Source organism: Herpailurus yagouaroundi, unplaced genomic scaffold, assembly GCF_014898765.1.
Source record: "Herpailurus yagouaroundi ecotype Mexico unplaced genomic scaffold, PumYag 184, whole genome shotgun sequence".
Taxonomy (NCBI): domain Eukaryota; kingdom Metazoa; phylum Chordata; class Mammalia; order Carnivora; family Felidae; genus Herpailurus; species Herpailurus yagouaroundi.
The window spans coordinates 32,033,762-32,058,373 of record NW_024412415.1 but is presented as its reverse complement, the minus strand read 5'-3'; the positions used below and the strand labels follow the sequence as shown (position 1 = coordinate 32,058,373).

Sequence of the window (24,612 nt, the reverse complement as noted above, 5' to 3'; positions counted from 1 at the left end):
TGAACCTCAGCCTCTTCCCCTCCCTCCTCCCTCCTGGGGGCTCCCCCTCAACCCCTCCCTGGCCTTCTTTCCTTCTTGAGTTGGCTTTCCCTCTCCTGGTGCATCCACTGCCAGGACTTCAGCCGAACCTTTGCCAGTGTTTCCAGGGGGCCATCCTACAGAGATGGCCGACAGGTCAGAAGAGCAGAGTTCTGACAGCGGTTGGATCCGTGGGCAAAATGTTCGACCCAACAGGCCTCCTTTCTGCAGGACTGCTCAGAGGCCTTACCATGTGGGCGCCCCGGAGGCCCGAGGGGTCTACAGCGCAGGCTTTCCAAACTCCTGTGATGACAAACCCTGCCTCTCCAACTCTGCTTTGCAAAGGGCTCTCACACAGGCTAATGGCTTCCAAATCTGCACGTCCGGCCCCGACCTCTCTCCTGACTGCCCAGCTGCCTCCTGGACACAGTTAAGCATAGGCAAACTCACTGTCCTCTTCCAGCCCAAGCCCATCCCATCTCCTAGGTATCCGGTCTCTTGCCAGTTAAAGCTAGTTGATAAGCACCTGCTCATTCAGGCCCATGGCTCCCTCTCAACGCCCCTCCTAGCCCCACCACCATTTCTCCCAAGGGTTCATGGCAGCCTCCTTTGGTTTCACAGCTTCCTAAGGGGTGGTTTTTCATTTTGTTTTGTTTTTAGTTTTGGGTTTTTTCTTCCCCCCCCCTTTGGACACCAGCCATTTCCCTTAGACTTTAAATTCCATACAGTGGCCAGATTAATCTTTTTGAAACAGCCATCAGATAACCAACCACTCTTCCCCCAAAGCCTTCATTCTGCAGGCAAGAAGGCAATCAATAAGTGTGGCATTCAGGGCTCTTTGCTCAGTGGCCCCAGGAGTCTTCTCAGCCTCATCTGCCCCCCTCATCCCAACCAACCACAACACCAGCCATCCTCTGAGCTCTCCCTGCCCTTTCATGCCCTTCCCTCTATCTGCAGTGTTCTTCCCTCCTTCTCATCCTCACAGTATCCCACCTGTCCTTCCAGGTCCCACTCACACACAACCGCAACTCTCAAGTCCTACCCCATCCAGCACTTTCCTCGTTGGCCTACACGCAGTTCCTCTCCTGTGCCTGCTCTCTTGGCACCGGGCACACTGCGTCTCAGGTGGACGTAGACCCTTCCAGCCACTCCATCAGACCGTGTGCGCCCACGTGTCCTCCCCAGCTCCAGACCCCCAGCATCTGGACTTGCTGGGAACTCAGAAAAGCTGCTTGCAGGAATTAATTACACAGCGGATGCTGGCAAGCCTGGAGGCATGTCCCCACTGGAATGCCATCAATGCCTCCTTTGAACCCTCAGTCTGCACCTACTTGTTTTAGAATTACACTGATGCCTGCCTCATTTATCCCCACAAGGCCATAAGCATCTTGATGGCAGGACCTATGATTCCTCTTCAAATCCCCCCACGTGGACCGGTACTCAGATGACCGGTAGGAAGTGCCTGGGGAATCAACGAGGAAGAAAGAGACAGGCGGGCAGGCAGGGCTCCTACTTGGAGGTCCTCAACCTGACAAGTGCCCTCAACTACAAGTTAACAAGTACCCTCCCGAAGCTTCATTCTTCTGAGCAGGACATGGTGATAGGGGAGCGGGTCCTGCCACAGATGAGCGCACAGGCTCTGGGGCCCGAAGGTCTGAGTTCAAAGCCTCTCCGTCTACTAACTGTGGGACTCGGCATGAGTTAGGTAACCAGTCTGTTTCTTGGCTTCCTAGTCGGGAAAGCGAAAAATTCCAACGCTGCTACCTTACACACTTGTTATGAAGACTGAGTTCACAGGCAGGAAACACTCTACACAATAGTCAGTAAATAGTAAGTTCTCAAGAAATGTTTGCCATCATCATCACCATCATCTGTCTCCTTCCAGCTAGGATGCCAGGAGCCTGTAAGATTTTGGGGGCCAGGATGAAGCCAGCAGTTTTGAATGGGTGAAGGTGGGGGTGAGAGGCAGGTACCAGGGGCCTGGGCAAGCAGAGGAGAAACACTGGTGTCTCAGCGTGAGTCCTAACCCTGACTCGTCAGCTGACCTGTTGCCCCACTCAGGTGCTCCCAGCAGACCGGCACCCACTCTCGGCCCGCCAGGCTTGAGGGCTGTTCCTTCCTTTGGAAGAAATGACCTAAGAATCCTCAACCCTCAGACAAGGGGCCTGAGGAAGGGGACACAGCAGGGAGGAAGAATTGGGTCAACGGGACGCCTTTGCCTCAAGTCCAAGATCAAAAACCATCCTGTCATCCTGGTTCACACAATCTAGAAAGGAATTCACAGCAAGCTACCACTTGGGCCAACTGTCATTCTGAACCATGGAGTCAGGCAGTGTGGCTTCAAAGGCAAAGGCCTGCCCCAGAGTCTGTCGACTGATGGTGCTGCCTTGGCCACGGTTGGGAAAACAGCTCAGAAATTAAACCTAAACCAGCCTCAAAAGCTGGAAACCCAGAGTCAAGTTCACAGTCCTGGCCTTTAATTTTTCAAGTGTTAACACAGCTTCTAGCCTTCAGAGTTTGTTTTTAATAACTCAATTGGTCCTCTCACATCAGGAATTTGACCTTCCCTCTGCACAGCCCAAGACTCACAGTGATATTATCTTACAAAGATGTTAAAACAGAGTCCCCCGAAGTCACATCTCACACTGCCCACTTGTCAGCCTGTATTAAAGGGTTTTCAGGCATCTCCCAACATTCCAAATGATTTTCTTCATCTGATGCTATTTGTCAGGGACTGGAAGCAACTGGGAACAAAAGCCAGGCCAACCCCCTCTGATTCGCCAAGCTTGGATATTAACGCTTTCTCTTCCTGAGCCACAAATTGAACCCCAGCAGTAAAGGCCAAAACAAAATCAAACTCACATTTTTCTAAGACTACCAGACCAGCACATAAAAAATTCCCCTCAATAAAAACGAAATGGATATTTCAATTGTTCGCAGCACTTCAGCGGGCCCCACGCTGGAGCCCAAGCGCGTTCCTGGAGTAGAGAAGCGAATCTCAGAACAACCCGCCCAGAGATCCAACAACTGAGGGATGGTCATGGAAATGATGGGCCAGCTGCTCTAAAACATCATGAGACAATGCGAGATGATAAAGGAGGCATCTAAATGTGGAAATGCACTTACAAAACAACAAGGAGAAGAATGAGAAACACGGATGGACACTGTAGTCTCCATTGGCAAGGCACAAATATATATGCCTGATCCACAAACATCAGGAGGACCGTGACAAAAGAACACCCGTGTGCGTGGGTGGGGAATTATGGGCAATTTTGCTTCCCCCCCCCCCCCAATTCCCTTGTATCTTGCTGTTTTAAATTAAAAGTACATGATGATTAGATGAAATACTCAGATAAAATCCAAAGAAGTGTATCGTGCAACAAACCGGCAGAAGTCAGGGCCGGAGTCTGCACTGCTCGCCCGTGGCTTTGTGTCAAACCACACACATATGCTTGGCTGACCACAGAGTCTCATCTCCTGAGCACAAGGTTTGGGGGATTTTCATTCACTCACGTCTGACTGCCACCCAGGGGACATACAAACCCAGTACATTGCTTTTCCTGCCACCGCTCTTCTCGGGTTTCCCCATTCTGTGGGTGACCCCAGAATCACTGTAACCAGAAACCTGATGGGCTGGGCTGAGCTGATGGTGAGGGGCGGGGAGAGCCTCACCTTCAGGGCCTCATCCCCCCACCGGCCACCAGCCAGGGTTGCAGCTAGAGGGGGTTACAGTCCTACGGATGAAGAGATACTTACCCAAATTGTTGTGCGCTGGGGACATCGGATTCGGGGATAGGTTTGGAGAACCTGTGAGGTGAGACAGAGTCGTGAGAACGAACAGAACATTCTTGGCTTAGAGCACCAAATTACTGAACACATGCATCAAGATGGGGCAGCTCAACACAGCAGGCAGAAAACCCTGGGCTGAGCCTCCAAAGCCCAGGAGGAGGTCTGATCCCGTGTCCCTGCCCTGCTTTCTCTCCCTGGGCCCCAGTCTTCACCTGTGGAACAAACAGATGAGCGGCTAACCTCAGAGGTCTCTCCCACAACTTGATGGTGTGAGGATCCAGACCAAACCCACAGCACAGGGCACAGAGCTCCCTGGAAGCTATGGCCCCAGGAAAACAAGGTGGACAGGGAAGGCCCAGGCAATGAAGGCCTCCCCTCCCACACAGGTAGGGCCACAGCTCCCCAGAAGGCCCCTTCAAATACCAATCTAGCCCTTTCCCCAGGTCTCAGGAAACTCACCCAGCTGCCTCATAAACCCTACAACTCTGCAACCAGACTGATGTTTGAGGCAATACATGAGGCTGCTCATGGGGATGTGTCCAAACCTACCCAATTCTTCCTGCCCGGCTACCTTCTCTCCAGCCCTCCCTCTCAGGAGAAAAAGAAAACCACATGGCATCTGCTTTCAAAAAAAGAAAAAAAACCAAACAGGGCCGTTCCACAGAGCAAGTTGGCTCATCCCTTTGTCCCTGGACCCAAGAGGGCTGCAGCTATTTCTGTAGTAACAGCCCTGAAGGATGGGCGCATATGCCTTGTTTATGAGGGTCTGTTCCTGCTCCCCAACTCAGCTGTAACCTCCTTGAGGGTGAGGGATGAGCCATAGGCTTCTCTTCCTCCCCCAGAACCCAGCACATCAGGGGATGTGGAAGAGTCGTGGAAGACAGCTTCCAACCTGGCCACAGAGTCCAGGCATGTCACCAGCGTATCAGCGATGGGATTTCAGCAAAGTGGTCTAACCTCCTCGAGCCTTGATTTTTATTTCCCTTCAGGTGTAAAATGGGGATAATGCCACCTATTGTGTGATTTGTAGAAATGAAGCGTGGTCATGCATAGACAAATGGCTGCACCATGACTGGTACACAGCAGGCACTCAATAAATGCTGGTTTCCTGTTTTGCGGCAGCCCAAATCAAGAAGGCCCAGGAAGGCTGTGGGACCATCTCACTGGCCTGGAAGGGCACGCATGTGTGTTAGGGGAGACCCAGGGCCGGACAAGGGGATCCTCGGACCCCAACTGAGACACTATCACAGCTCAGCTGGCAGAGAAGCAGCTGGACTTGTTTCCAAATGGACAACTTTGAGTGAAAAGCCGAGGAGCAGAAGAAGACACCCCCCCCCCAGAGACTGGGGGTCCACAGAGCCCAACGTCTACTTTTGACACATCACGGACGTCCACAGCAGGGCCCTGCAGGTACACTGACAGGAGGAGAGGAAGAAAGAAGAGAGGACAGAGAGGAAGGTGGGGGGGGGGGGGGAAGCGCGTGCTGAGGGTGGGGGAAGGGCGGCTGGCTGCTCGTTCTGTGCTCGGACCCTCTCCTTTGGCCCTGCTTCGACAGTGCTAATCATTCTACACACAGAAAGAAGAGCAGGGAGGGAAGAGAAAAGGAGTTAGAAGCGACGTAGCATCTGGAAAGATGCTGCTTAAGCTGGCCTGCTTCCCGTGCCACATCCCAGAGCTGCAGGCTTGCAGCCGTCGCTTGGCATGGAGTGCGGGAAGGCCTGTGACACACCGCAGCCCGGGGCGCGCCGTCAGCCACTCCCGGGGGTGTGCGCCACACCCCAAAGCGCCGCGACGCCCACGCCGGGTATCAAGCAGCCACGCTTACAACGAACGTGCAAGTCTCCCTCGTGTGCCTCTTTCAGGACCCGCACACTCTCTTTTGGGCCGTGTGCAAGGGCGGGCGGGCTCCGTGTGGACGAGGCATGCCCGCGATCTTCGGGACGGACCATCCGCTCGGCCCCCTCCTCCTCCTCACCCAACGACGCACAGCGCCGCGCACATTCTATGTGGCAGCTGGGGTTCCATTCAAGGAGCCACCGGTTTGGAGCCAATTTGGTCCCGTAACAAATGATGCGGGAACATCTGGAGACGTGGCTGGAGACAACTGGGCTGGGTCCCTCACGGCGGGAATACATAGATGACGTTTGGTCACTACACAAAAATAGACGTTTCGGGGGCCTCCACTGGCAGAGACCCTGACCGCCTCCATTCAGCCTTTCCTCCTGAGCTGTGTCAGGTGATCAAGCCCACCCATCACCCCGCTGCCAAGCTCTCACCAAGGCAGAGATTCTGCTTAAAGCCTGCAGTGGCTCTTGGCCACAGTGAAACCTTGAGGGACACTCCTCCTGTCTCTCCCCACTCCCCAGCCACACAGAGCTCTCACTGTCACCAGAACGCACCAGGCTATCCTGCCCATGCCCATGCCCCTACCTAGCATATCCTCTCTGCCTGACGGCCTGGTCAACACCTACCCATCCCCAAGACTTGACTCAAGAAAAACCTACCCTGTGAGGTACTGTTCTGCTCCCAACACCTCCTCCCCAGGCTGGGGTAGGTGGCCCTCCCCTGTGCCCACTGCCACATGGCGTCCTCCATCAGGGCACATATGAGATGGCACAGTGACTGCTGGTCGTCGTCCTTACAAACTGAGCAGCTCAGGCTCCTCTCTCCCCAGTGCCTGGGACAGCATCTGGCACCTAGTTGTTGCTTCATAAATGCCGGGTAGAGGGACAGGGGGAGGGCAGGCACTCAGTGAGGATCAAGACTCTGACCTGCATCCATGCTGTGGTTCATCTGGTGGTCACTGGTCTCTCCATCTTCACTCAGGTAGCCAGGGGGTGGGGTTTCTGGGAATCAGAAGGAAGGTGGTTCATTAAGGGGCCTGCACGGTTCAGCTCGGAGACACCTGCTGCAAACCCGTCACACGTCCACACCACTCTGCCAGGAGCAGGTTCTGGAGGCGCTGCGGGCCTCTGAGCAAGGGCACCAGCTCCTCAATCCAGCTGGCCTCATGCCCTTCGACCCCCGTCTCCTCGGCTGGATTGTGACCACCTTTGTTCATGCCATCCTGACGCCTAAGACCGAAACAGCTGTTCCTAGAGCCGCTGCCAGGCTAACTTCTTCCCACCCTAGAAGGTCAAGTGTAAGCCCACCCCTCCAGGGAGGCTGGGGACTTGCCTGAGCCTCACCCACCTCTGTCCTCTGAAGGGCAATTGCCTCACGCTGCCCTTTGGCTCCGCTAATCTACTCCTGTACAGGTACCCTGTTCATTGTCACTCCTCTGTTGGACATCTTGGCTTCCCCAGTGGGCTTCAAGTTCAATGGCAGCAGCGACCATGATCTGTTTCTCTGAATGACCTCAGACGGTGACTTAGCTCTCTAACGTTTGCGCAGTGAACACGGTGACCTACCCCTAGGGGCCAGCGCCCCCTGTGAAGGACCTGGAAGAGGCTGGGCCTGTAAAGGGGTCTCTCCATAGGCTCTGCCCCATGCACAGGCCTACCGTCAACCTCAGCACAGTGAACTCACTCAGGGTAAGAGGCTTGTCCAAGTCAGAGCGCTCTGAAAGGCAGGCAGGATTCCTGCCGCTGTGACCAGCCCAAGCTCAGCCAAGCAGTTTTCCTGGACGCCCTGCGTGCTGGTGATTCACACATTATTTGCATGTAAATGAAGGGCTTCTAAAAACATCTGCACTCTGACAGCTGAGCCGGCTTCTCCCCCGTGCAGTCAGTCAAAACTCCCGCTTGGGCCTCAGCCCCCACCCAGGCTGAAACCCCCACCAGGCTTACTTACTGAAGGGCCATTCTCCGCACCGGCTGCCCGGCCCTCGGCTCCCCCACTGCTCTGCAGGCCCCCTAGCCCGTCGGGGATCCTGCCCAAACTCCGGCCCCGGCCGCGAGGGCGGTGAGAGAAACACAGCATTGCTATTTCCGCTTCCAAAATAAATGACGGCACCGAGGCCGGGCGGAAGGGTCACGCCGCCGCTCCTCCGTGCCAAGAAAAGCATCATTACACCCGGGGAGCCAAGGCCACGGGTCCTCTCCCAACGGGTGTGCGGTTCTGCGTCAGGGGCCCTCGGGCCAGCGCCGTGTGCGGAGGGGGGACGGGGCGGCCCGGGACAGCCAAGAGAGCTGCAGGGGGACTGGCGTGAGGACCGCTGGCACCCCTGCGTGCCCCTGCGCACCCCTGTGCCTACCTGGAATATTGCTCTGGGGCTCGATGCCCGCGGGGAAGTTAGTGTTCTCGGGGATGGAATGGCTGTAGTCGTCCAGCGGGGGGAACTCGGCCGGGATCTCTGTGTGGCGTGGCACCAGCACAGGAGGTAGAACTGTCCAGAAGAGCAGAGGCAGATTGGCGTCAAGGCCAGGGTGGCACCAAAGCCCTCCAAGTGCCACACCCTCCTCACCCCCCACCTGGACAGGGAAAGGGGAGACGAGGCGGGGAGGGGATGGAGAGGACACGCAGGTCGCTGCAGACCCAGGGAGAGGGTGAGGCGGTGCCTACCTGGGGTCTCTACCCTCTGATAGTGGTAGGGATTCACGCAGACCTCGTCCTTCTTCATGTTGAAGGCGAACTCGCATAGCTCCATGGCCCGCAGCTCGTGGTGGCTGTGGAGGTCAGGCCATCGCCACAGGCGGCAGTAGATGACATGGGGGAGCCCCTTCCGATGGGACACCTGCAGTCGGCCATCCAGGGACCTGCCGGGATGGGGAAAGGTGAAGAGCAACAGTGAAGCGGATTGGGCGTGCCTTCTCCCGGAGTTCGAGATTGGTCCGCAGAGCCTCAGGGCTCTCTCCTCTGCCGTCATCTCTCTGAGCCTCATGGGCCAGAGATCAGAGAGTCTCTGTCAGGGCTGGCAGCAATCCCAGGAGGGAAACACAGACATCCACCAAGGAAGGCCAGAGGCCTCCCTGGCTTGGCAGGGGGCACCTTGACTACACCAGGCCCCGGGATGAGTCCTCCAGCCCTCAACCCCCATGTGAAGGGAATGGCACTTGCAAAGGCCCACGGGCCAGACCGAGGAGTGCAGACGGGGCCAGGGCTGAGCAAGATCACTGGGGCTCTTTAGGTCCATGCGTGCATGAGCCACAGGGATGCTGTTAAGTGACCAAGTTAGGCCACGGCTAACCCCTCCCAACACTCACACAGCAAATCCCCCCACATGTCAGAAAGCAAGAAGAGTCCCTCTCCCTTTTAGTTGGCATTTGTGATGGGGCAGGGAGGGAGAGAGAGAAATTAAAGGGAACTTTAAGTTGCAAGACTCTAAACTGCCAACTTCTCGGGAATCGCTTTCAGTTTGCGGGCCGTTGGGAGGTGTCACCTGGGTGTCACCGTCCATAGTGCTCTCCTAGTTCAGAGCCCAGGCCTGAGCGGTGGTGCATACGCTCAGCAGGAACGGAGCCTGCAGCCCCACACCGGGCCCAGTCCTGCAACTGTCCCCAGCCCGGCCGGGCCAAACACCACTAACAACAGCACGCTGTCCCAGCTCGAACAAGGTTTTCTGTGATGACCTGGCCTCGGAGCAGCCGTGACCTGGTGCCCCCACCTCTCAGGCCAGGCCAAAGTGTGGCCCCTGGACAAGTAGCACAGGTCCACAGAAGTTTGTTAAAAAGGAAGAATCTCAGAGGCTTCCCCAACCTGCTAAATCCAAATCTTCCTCTTTATAAAACCTCCAGGTGATCTGTATGCCGAGAAAGGTGGAGCAAGGCGACAGGACAGCACAGCTGGGAGCCCAGGAGTGCGCTGTCAGACAAGGGTGAGGTGGGGAGGTAGAAGGCTCCTGAAGGTGACCTCTGGTGGCAGGCAGGCGAGGCGATCCCATTCACACCATCCTTCATCTAACAAATATTTTTATGAGCTCCTACTATTGTGTGGCGCTAGAGACACGGCGGTGAGGGATAAGAGGTCACCGTGAAACAGACCACAGAGTGCTCCCTGCTCCTGTGGAGCTTCCAGTCCAATGGACAAGACCAGTATTAATCAAATAATCATACACAGCTACGATGACAAACTATGTGAGTGTTCTGAAGGAAAAGCACAGGGAACTACAAGAGTGTGTGACCCTGGGGACCTTGCTTTGCTGAAGGGCTGGAGGGGGCATTTCTGAGGAGGTGATGGTTGGCCTGAAAGTCTAAAGGACAAGGAAGAACTAACTGGGCAAAGGGACATGGGAGGAGGGCATTCCAAGTAGGGGGATGAACGTGTGCGAAGGCCCTGAAAAGGGTGGAAAATATGGTAAAGGGAGGGAACAGGAGAAGGGCCAGAGCGACTGGGGAGGACAGAGGGAGAGGACTGGGCATAAGATGAGGCAGGGGAGCAGGCAGGCTAACTCTGCAGGGCCTTGGGAGCAATGACAAAAGGTTCTGCCTTTTTCCTAAAAGCCGTAGCAAGTCCCTGAGATGTTTAAGCTGAGTGTGTGTGCATGAAATCCTGGCAGCGTGGACAAGATTAGGGGCCATGGGGGTGGAGAGTGAGTGGGGGGAGACGGGTGCATGTGAATAAAGAGGTACACAACAGAGGACTACTCTCCCTACAAGAAGGCCCATGCTAGGACCTCACTGGTCAGTGGGTATGACTTTTCTTAATAGCTGGGGGTGGGGGGCAGTAGAGAATCATTTGCAAGCTCTCCCTCCCCCCGCTCCAGGGCCGAGGGCACCCATCTGCCCGAATAAACAATTTACGGGCACTCCGCGAGGGAAGGCCTAGCCAGATGCAACCAGAAGCACCAACCGAAGAGAAAGAAATAGGAATCCAATCAAACTCTCTAAGCCACTGGCCTGGGAACGGGGAAGGGACAAAGGTCAGCACAAGCCTTGGTCACAGGGACTGACGGGCAGCTGCTGACGAAGGGCATCTCAAAGGATGTAATTACCTCCCTCCCATGGGGCCCTGGACCAAGGAACCCCTCCAGCCAAAAACCGGTAATTACCAGGCAGAACAAGAGAGAACAGCCTGGACTCGCCCCCGAGGTAGAGAAGGAACACTACCGGATACGGAGTCATGTGGCCTGGGGTCAAGATGGGGTTCCCCTCTCCCAGCTGGGAGACAACACTGGGCAAGTCATGAGGTCTCTGGGACCCTCAGCTACTTCATCTGTAAAATGCAAACATTCCCCCCACCCACTACCCACAGCTCAGTCTCCACTGGAGGTCAGTGAGCATTATTATTCCACATTACAGCAGCAGCCCTAGATAAACGGGGTGAGTTCGAGGGCTGGGGGGGGGGGGGGGGAGAAAGGGAGAGTGGGAAGTGATGAGAGGAGACAGAGCTATTCAGCTGCTTCCATTCTCTAGCAAAGCCAATGAAGTGCCCGCAGGTGAGGAAAGTGGCCACACTCACTCTTCGGTGTTTGACAAAAGCCCCAGCTAAGAGCCAGCTGGACACGGTAGCAGCCTCTTCAGGGGGAGGCCCTGGAGAAAGGCTCAGGTGGGCAGTGAGGGAGGACCGGGGCTATGGAGGGAGCCCCTCCCTTCCCACCTGGTTGATCCAAGAGGGTGACCCTCTGGTTTTAAAAATAATAACAACAACAGGGTAAGAGCAGGGGCAGCGGAGGACAACACAAGAGAAAGGTCTCAGCTTCCATGCAGCCGACAGCCCGGGACGGTGAGCATAAGGCCAAGTTCCTGACAACTCTGTACCCCAGTTGGAGCCTTTAGGAAGGGGAGGTAGAGGGGACAGGATGCTCTGAGCACTCCTGATGAGGCAAGACCCTCACACACAGCCCTAACATCTGAAACCCCCGGAACCAGGACACCTCACTCGACAGAAACTGGAGTAGACCCAGGAACTCACACCTGCTCAGGGGCCTGCAAGGGGTGAAAGGGCGTGGAGTAGGTAGAAATGGGACCGCCTTGTAAATGTGCAACTCTGACACAATACGGGTCACTAGGGCCAAGGTCGGGGTGTGGGGCAGGTTGCGATACGGTCTCTATAGGTTTTTTGCAGTTGAGGGATGGGAAGGAGCATCGAGGAGGACGACAGGCTTATTGCATCTGTAGGTGGAAAACTTCAGTTTGCCAATTCCACATCCGATGCTGTCTGCATTTCATGGGCTGTTTTCTCTTGAGGATACAATGCTTGGCTGTCTCCCTGAAGAATTCTGGCATAGGAGGCTCCAGGCAAAGAAGAAGGAAGGGGGGGGGGAAGAAGAAAGAGGGCAAAGGGGAGGGGCTATGGGGGTAGGCAGAAGAGGCTGGTAGAGGGAAGGAAGAGAGGAGAAAGGGAGGGGTGAGGAATGGATGGTCAGGGGGAGGGAGGGGAGGAGGGAGGGAGAGGGTAAGAAATGTCCTTCCATTAAATACAACAACCTGAAAGGATGCGTCGATCTCTGTTGTGCCCAAGATAACAAGAAGAGTGTAGACATGGAAACGTGGCCATATGGGAACAGACGTCAGAGTGGAGTGAGCTGAAACCAAGCACCTGTCAGAGGAAGCCAACAAAAGTGATTCCATTCGTGCCTCAGAACCTGGGAAAGACTCAGGAATTGGAGGCACCATACACTTCTCAAGAGGAGGATCCAACAGGAGGATGGGTTTAAAGTCTATGGAAAAGGCAGCCAGATCAGCTCTCCACCCTGAGCCCCTGCAAACAGGACCCCCCCCCCCCAATCCAGCGAGAGACAGGTTTACTCTGCAGAAAATGAACCAGAGAGCAGGGCTCTGGATGGGGCCACCAGGGCACAGCTAAGGGTGAAGGTCAGACGAGGGCTGGAAACAGGATGTCGTGACTGATGTTTTGTTTTGCTCACTCGGCACCCAGGACTGTGACGGGCAGGCCCGTGCCCCCGACCCCCACCTGTGGAGAAATTAAACAGCTGAGCCCTTAAGACATGCAATACTGACATTTGGGGAACCCTCAACAAAACAGCCCGGTTCCTGCCAGCTCACCATATATATAGGGGAGCTTACCTGCCAACACATAACAGAGCATTCAATCTGCTTTCTACCGCTTCACTCTTAAACATGAATGCACAGCCAGAACCCTCAGCCATTTAGAGAACGCCTCTAACACAAGGCACAGAGACAGAAATGAGGGGGCGGGGGTGAGGAGGAAGTCTCAGACAATACAGGGAGCAGAAAAACCTTCAAACAAAATGAAACAAAAACTACTCTCAGGAAGAGAAAATATTACAATCCTAAAACAGGAACATTTACAAACTATGAAAAAAACTTTTGGAAATAAAAATTAATGGGAGTTAAAAATTGAGGAAAGAGTTCTTGAAGTTTTCGACTGTATACACGAACTATTTATCAATGAGTTTTTAAAAATCAAGGGAAGCCCAGTAACCAAGTCAGTGCGGTAATGGCAAACGACTGATAAACACGTCAATGGAGCCTAACAGACTCCAGAAATGGTTACGTATATATGGGCAGCTGATTTTCAACAAAGGTCCAAAGACCATTTAGTGGACAGAGGACCGTCTGTTTGACAAATGGTGCTGGAACAATGGGATGTCCATATGGGAGACAAATGAACTTCAACCTACAGCTTGCACCCTGTGCAAAAATTAATTGAAATGGGTCCTGAGATCAAGCCTGAAACCACAACTTTCAGGAGAATACACAAGGAATACATGAGGAATCTCTGTGACCTTGGGGTAGACACACATTGCTTAGATACCACATCAGAAGCACATCCCACTAAAAAAGAAAGTTGACAAGTTGGACTTCACCATAATGTAAGCTCCTGGTCTTTGAATGGCATTGTTTGGAGAATAAAAAACCCTAAGTTAGGGGAAAATGTTTGCAAAGCCTACATCTGATAAAGGGCCTGTTTCCAGAATAAAGAACTCTGAAAATTCAATATTGAGAAAACAAACAAGGGTGCCTGGGTGGCTCAATGGGTTGAGCATCTGACTTCAGCTTGGGTCATGATCTCACAGTTTGTGAGTTCCAGTCCCGCGTCGGGCTCTGTGCTGACAGCTCAGAGCCTGGATCCTGCTTCAGATTCTGTGTCTCCCTCTCTACCCCTCCCCTGCTCATGCTATGTCTCTCTCTCTCTCTCTCTCAAAAATGAATAAATGTTAAAAAAAAAAATTCAGAAAAAGAAAAACAACCCAACTGTAAAAAACAAAACAAAAACCAAAAACCAAAAAACAACAACAGGTAAATGATTTGAACAGACCCTCCACCAAAAGGTATAAAGATGGTCAATGAGCACATGAAATGATACCCGACATCACCCGTCATTAGAGAAGGGCAAATTTAAACCATGGTGAGACACCACTTCGTAATTGTTCGAATGGCTACAATTAAGGACCATGCCACATGCTGGTGAAAGCATGGAGAGACTAAAACTTCAGACGTTGTTGGGTGGGCACGTAAAATGGTGTAACTACTTTGGAAAACAGTTTGTAAGTGTCTTAAAAAGTCCAAAACATAAGCCTATCATATGATCCACCCATTCCACTAAGTGCTTCCCCAAAAGAAGTGAAAACATCTGTCCATTGGACGACCTGTGTACAAATGTCCACAGCAGCTTCGCCAGCAATAGCCCCAAACTGAAAACTACCCAACATTTATCATCAACAGGTGAATGGATAAACTGGGACGTATCCACACAAAGCAACACCACCCACCACTTCATGAAAACGAACGGACTGTTGATACACGCAACAACGCGGATGAATTTAAAAACGCTCATGCCCAGTGAAAGAAGCCAGATGTGATTCTGTTTATATCAAATTACAGAGTAACTTAAAGGAAAAATGCAAACTTCTCCAGAGTGACAGAAAGCAGACCAGTGGTTGCCTGGGGTTGGGGTGAAGGGATGGGAGTGGGGGCTTATTAGGGGTTAAAGGCTATGTTGACTATCCCCATAGCAGTGCTGGTTTCACAGGTATACACAGATGTCAACATTTATCAAATTGTACACTTTAGAATATGTGCAGTTTGTTGTAGGTTACCCATTATTAAAAAAATAATAAAAGGCAAGAGCTCTGGGGCTTTGGACTTGGATAAACCTGGATTCAAAGACTGGCCGTGCTCGAGAACCGTATCAACCTAACCAAATTGCTTAAGGTCTTGGTCTTAATTTTTTTTATCATCTGAAATGTAAGCCCCTCCATTCAATTGCTGGAAAGACTAAGTGCTACTTGGGGCAGAAAGCCTTCAGCCTGGAGTCAGAACACAGTAACCAGCAGCCATCTACGGTCATTATTGTTTCTAGTAAGGCAAAAGTAAGGTACACGGTAGGGAACTCAAAAACACCAGCCCCCTCCCCTGCTCTGACAAGTGGGTGCACAGCCTGGCTGTCCCCGGACAGGCTTCAGTTGGCCTGGTGCTTCTCATTTCCTCAAGGCTTCTGTGCTCTGACTCTCCGCACAGCCTGTGCACAGTGCTGTGCGGGTTATAAGGCAAGGCTCGTAGTGACTGTATATCGGTGTGTCTGAGATGTAAGGTTCCTCTCCTGGGAGCACACAGCAGTCTGCATCGGGCTTCTGTGAAAGACCAGCAATCCTGGCTGCCAGGCTGGGCCCTGATGGCAGGGAGACCGTCCCTGTCTCCAGCTCACGAGCACGTGACCACCAGTCTGGCTTGGCAGTATTTTCCAGAAGTCATCTGGCCCATGCCCCTGTTTCTGGGCCATACGACTCCCAAACGTACAACGGGGAGGGCATCTCGTTCACTTCTCCGTAGGCATCTGTAGCTACTCCTCTTGGTTCGGGGTCTGGGCCGCCCAGAGCCAGCCCTGGCAGGATTTCGCCTCTCTCCCTCTGTCCCACTCAAAATCCTCACCAATGTTTACCAGAGTCATAAGAGTGAACTGGGAGTTTCAGCTGCTGGATCTAATTTAGCTGATGTGTCCAGCACACACCCTCCCAAGCTTACAGGGCAGCGGGCCCATGTTAAGTAAATCCAATAAATAGGTCTTAATTCTGAGCTGATGTTACCACGAACATGCTCCGCTGCAGGAGAAGATCTATTTATGACCCGCTCTGTTCCCTGACCCAGCCCTTCCTTGTAGCCCCAAACCACTTACTTGCTGAGGCTAAGAGCACAGTCCCAGGAACTGGCCTTTGGGCCTCCTCCCCGTTTAGGATGGAGATCTCTTCCCACACCCAGTGGCTTCCTGATGAGAGACCTCCACGTCTTTCTCCAGCAACCCTTTCCAGCTCGTCTGACAGAGGTTTTAATCCTTAAATATATTCTTCACCAGCCGAACTATTTCCTGTGGCAGGAAATTAGGTTTCCTCCCATTGGCTCCAAGTGGGACCCGTGAAATATCCCAAAATGGTGGTGGGAGCCATAGCCAAGGATGTGGTCATGCCAGAGCCCAGAGCCGACGGTAAGGTAGAGACGGCCAGAGCATTCCCGGGGGACAGGGTGGGGCCGGGCCCACCTCCTGCCACATGCCGTTCACATCCCCTGTTGCCAGTGATCTGCTACCCATAGCCATCTGGGGACAGCATGAAACATCAGAGGATTTGGACACGGGGGTCCAGGAGAAGACTGGGAACAGAGCACACAGGTTCCAGAAGCACACCAAGATCTATTCAGCATCAGCCATGTGCCAGGCACACTGCTATTACGTGAGAATGCAAAAATGGCAACGCGCCAGTATACCCCGCCTTCACCAAGCTCAGAGAACTTACGGGGCTTGCCTCAAGTCATATAACTGCCAGGATTCAAACCCAGGCCGGTGCTGAGAACCAGAGGAGAGGGAGGGTAAACAGTGCCTTTCCTGCTGTCCCACACCGCATGCCAATCAGGGAAACTGACCTCTTACCACTCAGCAGATACTGACTGAACATGACCACATGTGTCACATTTCCAGGCATGAGCCAAAGAAGTGAACAGAAAGCAAATTCACTGACATCATCCTATTCCAGTTGAAACCAATTTTATTTAACATGCACAATACTAACCTTTCTAGCTTCTTTCAGAGACAACTTTTCTTTTTGGACTTGCCCATTAAGTAGTAATAACAACAATAGTGACAGAAGTTATTACTACTACTATTTGCCAGGCACCGTGCTGGTCCCTCGATGACCACTGCAGATTGAACTAGTCACCTTGCCTGTATCCCTGCCCTTTGCTGGATGGCTCTGCCGCTCCTCCTAACCGTGGGTGTAGTGTATTTCCTCAGCCCTTGACCTCGGGCCAGGCTATGGACCAGCTTTGGCACACAGAACAGGAACAAAGGAGATCAAAGCCATCATGTGATTCTGCTGGTCTCTTCTCACACCTCACCGCAAGCAGAGCTCCCCCTCCACCTGGGCCCAGGACCTAACACAGGGGGAACAGAGAGAACCAGACCTGCACAAGGCACCAAGCCCATGCGAGGAACAGAAGCATGAGTCCGCACAAACAATGGCTGGTTTAAGCTCCCGAACTTTTGGAGCCTTTGTTACTCAACGCTAGCTGACGGAGATAAACTTGCAGGTATCATTATCATCACATCCTGATGGAGAGAGAGAGTGCTTGCAAGCTTTCCCAACTTTGCCTAGGCCCAAGGTGTGACACTTCTTTTCTTGACTCTAAATGGGGCATAAGGACCATTTCCTGACCTTGAATACGACACCAAGAGAAGAGGTGACCATTTCAGAAGGATTGGTTTTGTTTATGGAGAACCACCTACCTATAGACTTTTAAAATCCATTTGCATTACATGTGGACTTACTCCAATTACTAAACCAAATGTTAACTTTTTGAAGTGACTCAACTAGCACAGTAACCCCCCAAACCAAACCTTTGGTATCCCTTTCAACTCAATTTATTCTGTACTTTTACATTGTTCCCCTAATATGTGCTATGTCTTAGTGTAAGAAAAAGGGCTTATTTCCCATCTTGGGGTTGCTAGTTATACCACAAACCTACACCCATGCCCATTACTCCCCTGAACATGGGTGCTGCAGCTGAACGTTTGAGGCATTCCCCTCCCACCCCAGTGGGATGAGGCCTCCCCTACCTCCTTCTGACAACAATCAAGCCATGTGTCTACTCACCTGCAATAAAATATTTTTTTTTAAGTTTACTTACTTATTTTGAGAGTGAGAGGGAAAGAAAGAGGGAGAGAAAGAGGGGGAGAGGCAGAGAGAGAGGGAGAGAGAGAATCCCAACTTGGGGCATCATCTCACAAACCGTGAGATCGTGACCTGAGCCAAAAATCAAGAGTCGGATGCTCAAGTGACTGAGCCACCCAGGGGCCCCTATACTATACTCTCCTTGAGCTTTGCATTATATGTGGGTTTTCTTTTTTTGTTCTGTTTTTCTGGTGCAAAATAAAAGCAAGGTTTGAGTGACTTCAAGTTTGGGTTATATGCTCACTCAGCAGACCGCCTAAGAAACAGACCATTTACCTCAGAAGGCAGAAAAGAATTGTGGAGACTTTAAAAGTCCCCTTTCATTGGTTCCACTTGGCCTGAGAGCTCTCCCTCTCTGCTGCTTCTTAGCACGCAACCATCAGAACATGCCCTTCCTTCTTCCGTGCCATGGACAACCCAGGACAACGATCTGACAGAGTAGCAAGTGAGAAAGCCCAGAAAACACTCCTGCTGAGAGGGTTATCTGATTTGGGGGTTCACCCAGGATCCATTCCCTTTGGTAAACATAGCTAACACCAAAGCATCCTTTGTTCTGGGCAGAACTTCTGCCGGGGGTTTTGTGCTGAGACTCCTGGCTGCGGGTGACAAACCACAGAGCCCTAACACTCAGGGAACAAAGCGTCCTGGTCAGCTGAAGTTCTGGCTAAGTCGATGTCTGCCTGAAAACCCACTGTGGAGAACTACACATAGCTGGGACCTGAGGAGCCTTGAGAGGGTCTTGTCTATTCCCTTCCTCTCATGGCTGAGGAAACACAATGATGGATTAAGCACCTCCAGGTCACCCAGCAAATGAACACAGAGCAGATGGCTTCCCAACCTTCATTTCACCAGAGCCAGCCTCCCCACTGATGAAGTCTGTAATGTGTATGAGTCCACTTTCCCACCCTGGGAAGTCGAGTACAATCAAACATCACTCTTTCCTTGTTGCAACTGCATCTTAAGCGGCCTGAAGGTCTCACTCTTCAGGACTGATGTCCAAAAGCAGGACAGCACAATTGATGACTCTGGTGAAGGGAGAATACCGTACTCCCTGTCCTACCACGACAACTTTCTGAGGCTTGAAATTATATTAACACAAAAAGTGACAAACCAAAAATTGAGCCATACGTGGAATATACTATTCCCAGACACTTGCAGAGTTTTCTTTGGTGGTTGGAGTTTAAATAAAAAACATTCCCAACGCCAGCCTGTTGTCGTCACTTGGTGCCGTAAAGAAGGACCCCGGCTAGACGAAGGCTGTGGTAGGGTAGGTTCTGGATAACTGAGGTTTCGTTATGAGCTCTAACACAGGGACCACATGCTCTTGCCCGGTTTCAGAAGCGTTCTCAGTAGGTTCTGAAAGTAGAAGCATGTTTTTTAATGATCCAGGTTAGACTGGCGTACGAGGAGTTCAAACCAGGATTTCACAACCCTTGACACCAGTCACTGAACCACTTCCACCAAGAACAACTCAATTTCCATCTGAACTTGCAGATGGATAATATCCGATGCCTCGGGCTGGCAAATTCAGTGAACACCCAATAAAATGCCAGGCCAAAGCCCCCGGTGCTTTGCCCCAGAGCAGAGGCTACCCTTGTCTCCACTTCTCTGCACTGTACCTAGGGCTCCCCTCTCCCTGCCAGTCTTCCAAGGCAGTCTGCTCAGGTCTGTGATGAGTACCCCTTGCAGATGAGTCCTCCGTGTGGGCCCCAGAGGTTCAAAGAGCACCCTCGGCAGACTCTCAAAGGAGGAACACCTCGCCTGCCCTCTGTGAGGGGCCAGACCCTATGGGAAACACATGGAGATCATCAGGACCTCAGGGCTTCCTTCCTCCCCAGGGGCCAAGGGTGGGCACAGAATGTGCGCTTCCTGGGAAAAACAGAAGGCTGATTTATGGCAAGAGCTCAGCTTAATTATGATCATCTGTAAAGCACACGTACACCAAGACCTTTTCAACATGCGGCTGGAAGGCGAGCCCTACTGTTTATCAACCTCAGCTCTCCCGACGTTTGGGGCCAGATGATTCGTTGGGGGTGGGGGTGGGGGTGGGAACTATTATGTGTACTGTAGCATGTTTAGCAGCATTCCTGGTCTCTACCCACTAGATGCCGCTCCCAGCCCCAGTTGTGATAACCAAAAGTGTCCCCACATATTGCTCAATGTCCCCCTGGGGGCGATTTCACTCTTCTGGGTCCCTTGAGAACTTGTGGGTTACAGAAATGCTCTGGCATTGGTTGGGGTGGGGGACAGAAACAATTCACAGCTCAGAGCAGGTGTCTACCTGGCACTTCTCCCTCCTGTGTGGTGGGTATCCTCTCACTTTACAGGTAAAAGGTTCATGTGATGTTGGGGGATATGCCTCAAGTTACCTAGAGAGGCAAGCAGCAATGCCTGACATTGAATCTGGCTGTTACACCCCAAACCCAGCTCCTATGATCTCAAAACACAATGTGCACCCTGTTAGAATGATCAGATTCTCCGTGGGCTCTGATGAGACAGCTGTCCTTGTTCCCTCTCTTCCTCCACACAAAGAAAGTAGTTAAGTCTTAGGGGAGGAGGAGGTTTCTTTGGAAATCTATTTAACACCCTTGGTTTTCGAAAGCTTTTTTTTTTTTTTCTCCAAGCACCAGCTTGACGGGGTAGGGGTGCTTTTTCTTGGGGATCAGCAGGATCCCAGAGACTTTAGGTCACAATTGGAAGAGGCTAGAGATCTGGGTTGGTCTCTGGTTCCTGGAAGAAGGGAAAAGAGTAGTTCCCAGGATTCACAGAACTTTCTGGATCACCATTTCACCCTGCCAGTTAACATTCACTCCGAGTGGAATTAAGCCTGAAGATCATTTGTTTGTTTTTAAAGAGATCACTCACAGACCTTTCCGGACACTCACAGCCCTTGGAAATGTTCTGATGGGCTTAAGGCAAAAAGCCCATTTCAGCCCAACTTTTGTTACAACCCCCACCCCCCAAAGCTCACCTCATAAAATATAGGGAACTTGAAACAGAATCATAAATCCAGGTGTGTTTAGATACCTCTTCCCAATCTCTTGGGTGCTTCGGGCCTTGGGCCCTGCTACAGCCCTGTCCTACAGCAGGGCTGTTAACGTGACCAACACTTGTAGGCTCTGTTCCCAAATTGCTTTTGGGAAACGGATGGATTTGTATTTCAATTCAGGAAAAGACAAAATAAAAATAAAATGCCAAGCTCTACCTACAGGACAGAAACAACCAGAACAGAAAGGATTCCTTGTCTCTAGGATAATGTGATGTTCCAGGAGGGGAAACAAAAATGACCAGTTAGGGAAAGAAAGATCTTTACTAGCCTCCAAAATCTAACTTTGGGGGAAAAGGCAACAAGAAAAGAAAAAGACTATTAGATAATTACCTTGGCTTAGACCCTTGTCTCTGCCAAGGGTACGATGTGGGGGAGGCGGGTAAGAGGGAGTAGGATGGGGGCAGGAGGGGGGGTGCTCAAGTACAGATCTTGACCTTCCACTAATAAATGCCTTAAGACTGAGAAATATCTTTGCTCCTTAAAAAATAAAAAGGGCAGGGCACCAGAAAGTCACCTCCCCTGACAACTGCTATTTCCCCTGTCTTATCTGCCAGTGAACTTCAATATTAGCTCACTTCACTAAACAAACAATTCTTATTACAGGACTCTTAGTCATTCTGTTTTTCACTTTCTTCCACAAAGCAGAAACCATTAAGGTCTGAGTATCCTCTCCGGGCCGTCTTTTCCCAGACCCAGTTCCCAGCCTCCCACCTCCTGCCCCATCAGGTTTGCATGAATAGAGCCCCGTGAATCACTTCCTGTGGGCAGACTGCACGTTTAGGGGTGGGATTGTCTTTCTTCTTTCATTTTTCTTCTTTTTTTGAGAAGATTCTCACAGACATTTGGGGTTAAACAAGTGGAACCAGGTGATGGTGATAATAACCGGCTGCCTCATTCTATCAAAACACATCAAAGTTTCCAAAGACTTCTAGAAAACATCGGGCTGGTGTTCGTGTCTAGGGCATTTGCGGGGGCGTCGCCACCTGCGGGCAGAGGTGAAAAGGGCAAGTAAGGAGGTTTTGTGTTAATTGCACGGTTTTGACTTCCTTAATTATGAGTCACTGGCCAGGGAGATAAAACAATGTCACTAATGTTGGAGAACATGTGAAGGGTAAACAGGGCAATGCGGGGGACATTCCATGGGAGAGGCAGTGCTGGCTCCAACTCCAATGTTACAATTCCTAGCAAGATACCATACGATACGGGCTCGAAAAGGAACTTCCCCGTGTTTCAGTCTTAACGGCATTTATAACTCTTGCCCTGTTTGTGGCTGGAAGTGAGGGAGGGGTGGAAAATGATCACAGGTCTAGAAAAAGTCAGTTTAAGGGCCATGAAGTTAAATGGCTACCTCTGTACATAGAAAATACAGCATTTGCAGGCCACCAATCTCTGACCTTCCACAAACTCTCTCCTCCTATCTGGACCAAAGCTTTACCAGCTCACAGAGGCACTTTGCATCTCACCTGTAACAAAGAACGGGTGTCTGTATGTTCTGGGCATCCCGATCTTGAGGACAGATAATCAACCAATTAGCATTCCTTTCTGTCTAAGGGGACAGACTTCCTATTGTACCTTAACAAAAGGTTCGGGTTCATTGGGGGCAATTTCACCTAAGGCAGCAAAGAACCCCTATGGGCAGCAAGAGAAGAATTCCAAGCCAACAAGGAAGGACTTTAGAGAAGCCAGGCAAGCACTTAAAATACCAGAGTGGCAAAAGCCTGCCACTGAATGGCTCTTGGCTGAAAGCTGCATCTCAAGGCAGGAGCACAGAAAGACTTCCAGGTGACGAAGTCCTGGGCATTTACCGCTCTCTCCGTGATCAGCCCACCCAGTCCCAGCCAAGATTCGCACTGGGACCCACCCACTCACCCCCTCGTCAGGCCCCCAGTTCGCAGACAGCAGACAGATGTGTCAAGGCCTGATCCACAGGCCCAGAAATTCAGTGCTTAACCCACCCAAGCAGCAGAGGTAACATGCTGCAGCCACAGCATCTGAACACGGGGCTTCTGTGTCCCGGAGCCAGAGATCTGCAGCCAGTGGCAGCATGCCGATAAGACCCGTGGGTCCAGAGACTCTCTTCAGCCCTCTGACAGGCCTCACTGTGCCTCTAGATCAAAACTCATCCCATCCTGTGGCTCCTCCTGCAGAATGCCCTCTATGGGTCCTCCTTCCTCAAAGTCTCAATCTCTATTGTCCCATACTCACCTACCTCAGCACTTAGCACCCAGGGCCTGGTGCGGTTAAGTAACTTCCATGCGTTTCTGGCTTCTCTTCCCAATGAAGACAGGAGCCCCTCGAGGGCAAGGAGACCCAACTTAGCTTTCCCGGTACCCCGGATGGAGCACTGGCTTACATGTTACATTTGCTCACAAGCAGGTCATGATAATGGAATTATTCCTCTGGGCATCAACCATCAGAAGATGTAGGAAACAAAAACCTCGGCTGCACCCCAGCCTTATGAACCCAATCAAGACATCAAGCCCCGTAGCAGAGGGATCCACAGCCTCACATTACTGCCAGACACCTAGTATCAGAAACATTCTGTAAACCAGCAGCTGTTTTTTTTTTTTTAAGGTTATTTTGAGAGAGTGTGCACACAAGGGTGGGGGGAGGGGCAGAGAGAATGGAAAAGAGAGAGAATCCTAGGCAGGCTCCCCATGGTCAGCACAGAGCCCGAGGCAGGGCTCGAACTCGCAAACCATGAGATCGTGGCCTGAGCAGAACTGACTGAGCCACACAGGCAGCCCCCTGCCAACAGCTGGTCTTGAGAGATGCGGGTCAAAACAGCCCACCTGCGGCGCTGAAGCCCCCAGTGGGGAAGCACGGGAGTTAAAATGCTTTGGAGAAAGGAAGTTCCTCCCACTTCCCCTGCCACACCAGGGACAGAGAGAGACAGGCACACGAAGTCATCGGTGGCTAAGACTATGGGCAGTCATTAGTTAGGAGGCCTTGCAATAAATCTGCTAAACAAATGTCTATTGAATGTAAATTGTATCAGCTGTAGAGTCAGCAGAGTTGAAGGCACACAGACCCCCGGTCCGAGTATAGTATGCTGCTATATAACGATGGGGTCAATCCACCTGCAGTGGCTCGCTGCCTTCTAAGCGCTGACATCCCACATACCTACGGGAGCACACTCGCAGCCGAAAGTAGCTTAAAGGTGGCCACGTTCCTTTACTGCCACTAGGCACGCAGGCCTCGGACGGACCAAAGCTGAATCGTCGATGGAAGCAGAGCAAATATGTGATCAAGATGGAGGACTGCCACCAAAATTCCCTTCTTCTCTACCAGAAACGGGACAACAGCGGAGAGGGTGAGAGAAAACATCAGGCTTTGACTTTCTGTGAGTGAGAAGGGAAAAAAAACACCCCCCCCATGCCAGCAAACCTGTGGCAGTCACAGCTAGGACGTGATCTGAAGGAATTATGTGGATATCAAACAACTTGCTGAGAGAGAAGGTGGCCTCAAATGAGAACGGTGGGGGAGGCTGTGGAACCGCTGACCTCTGAAGCCAGAGGTCGCACAGGGAGTGTGATGGCCCACAGACGTGCTCACACCTGGGGCGGCTTTGGCGGAAATCCGTCCGGACACCGGAGGGCACACAGATGACCTCTCGTACTATCATCCAGGCTCAGGAACCACACGACTGCGGTGTGGAGGGGTAGGAGGTGGGGAGGGCTCTAAAGGGCAGCCATTTCATAGCCGCCCCCCGGCTTTTCCCCTACACATGAAG

The 24,612-nt window shown here is 52.0% G+C and overlaps 1 protein-coding gene across 4 annotated transcripts in view; it reads right to left on the bottom strand.

Moving 5' to 3' along the window:
- The window catches only part of SMAD3 (SMAD family member 3), a 119,763-nt gene that overhangs the window by 18,360 nt on the left and 76,791 nt on the right, over window positions 1–24,612 (bottom strand). For 2 of the 4 annotated variants that reach the window (XR_005795882.1, XM_040493054.1), the window contains exons 2-5: window positions 8,311–8,504; window positions 8,003–8,134; window positions 6,579–6,653; window positions 3,775–3,825 (exon numbers count right to left, since the gene is read on the bottom strand). Coding sequence is in view for 3 of the 4 variants with exons in the window: in XM_040493054.1 (XP_040348988.1) it covers window positions 3,775–3,825; window positions 6,579–6,653; window positions 8,003–8,134; window positions 8,311–8,504 (452 nt within the window). In the remaining variant the exon portion in view is untranslated. Of the gene's footprint in view, window positions 1–3,774; window positions 3,826–6,578; window positions 6,654–7,599; window positions 7,729–8,002; window positions 8,135–8,310; window positions 8,505–15,786; window positions 15,892–24,612 lie in introns of those variants that run through there. The other 2 variants (XM_040493056.1, XM_040493055.1) reach the window with 2 other exon arrangements.